The sequence below is a fragment of the Eimeria mitis genome, genomic scaffold (assembly GCF_000499745.2).
Source record: "Eimeria mitis Houghton genomic scaffold, Emh_scaff7943, whole genome shotgun sequence".
In the NCBI taxonomy this organism is placed as follows: domain Eukaryota; phylum Apicomplexa; class Conoidasida; order Eucoccidiorida; family Eimeriidae; genus Eimeria; species Eimeria mitis.
In genome coordinates this window covers 1-341 of record NW_013575834.1, presented here as the reverse complement: position 1 = coordinate 341, position 341 = coordinate 1, and the positions used below count along the sequence as shown (strand labels likewise).

At 62.8% G+C, this 341-nt stretch overlaps 1 protein-coding gene across 1 annotated transcript in view; it reads left to right on the top strand.

Moving 5' to 3' along the window:
* The window catches only part of EMH_0093250 (uncharacterized protein), a gene marked incomplete at both ends in the record, with an annotated part of 2,146 nt that extends 1,956 nt beyond the window's left edge, over window positions 1-190 (top strand). The window contains one exon of the mRNA XM_013501961.1: window positions 144-190. Within this exon, the coding sequence (XP_013357415.1) occupies window positions 144-190 (47 nt within the window). The remainder of the gene's footprint in view (window positions 1-143) is intronic.
* Between the last annotated feature and the right edge of the window lie 151 nt (window positions 191-341).

Sequence of the window (341 nt, the reverse complement as noted above, 5' to 3'; positions counted from 1 at the left end):
CAGGAGCAGCAGGAGCAGGGTTCAGACACCGACGGAGAAGCAGCAGAACCTCCTGCAGCAACAGCAGCAGGACGGGACAGCAGAAAGGGAGCGAAGAGCAGCAGCAGCAGCAGCGGGCTGTTCTCCTGCTGCGCATACCGCAGCAGCTGCAACGCTGCTGCAGCAGCAAGGCGTATTCCTCCGTCCCTAAAGAGCAGCGCCTGTCTCTGCTACAGACAGCTGCTGCCGTTGAGGCTTTCTGCTGCTGCTGCTGCTGCTGCTGCTGCTGCTGACAGCAGTTGCTCGGGGGACGCGCAGCAGCAACACCCAGAGAAAACCCCACGCACACCCGGACGCGATGG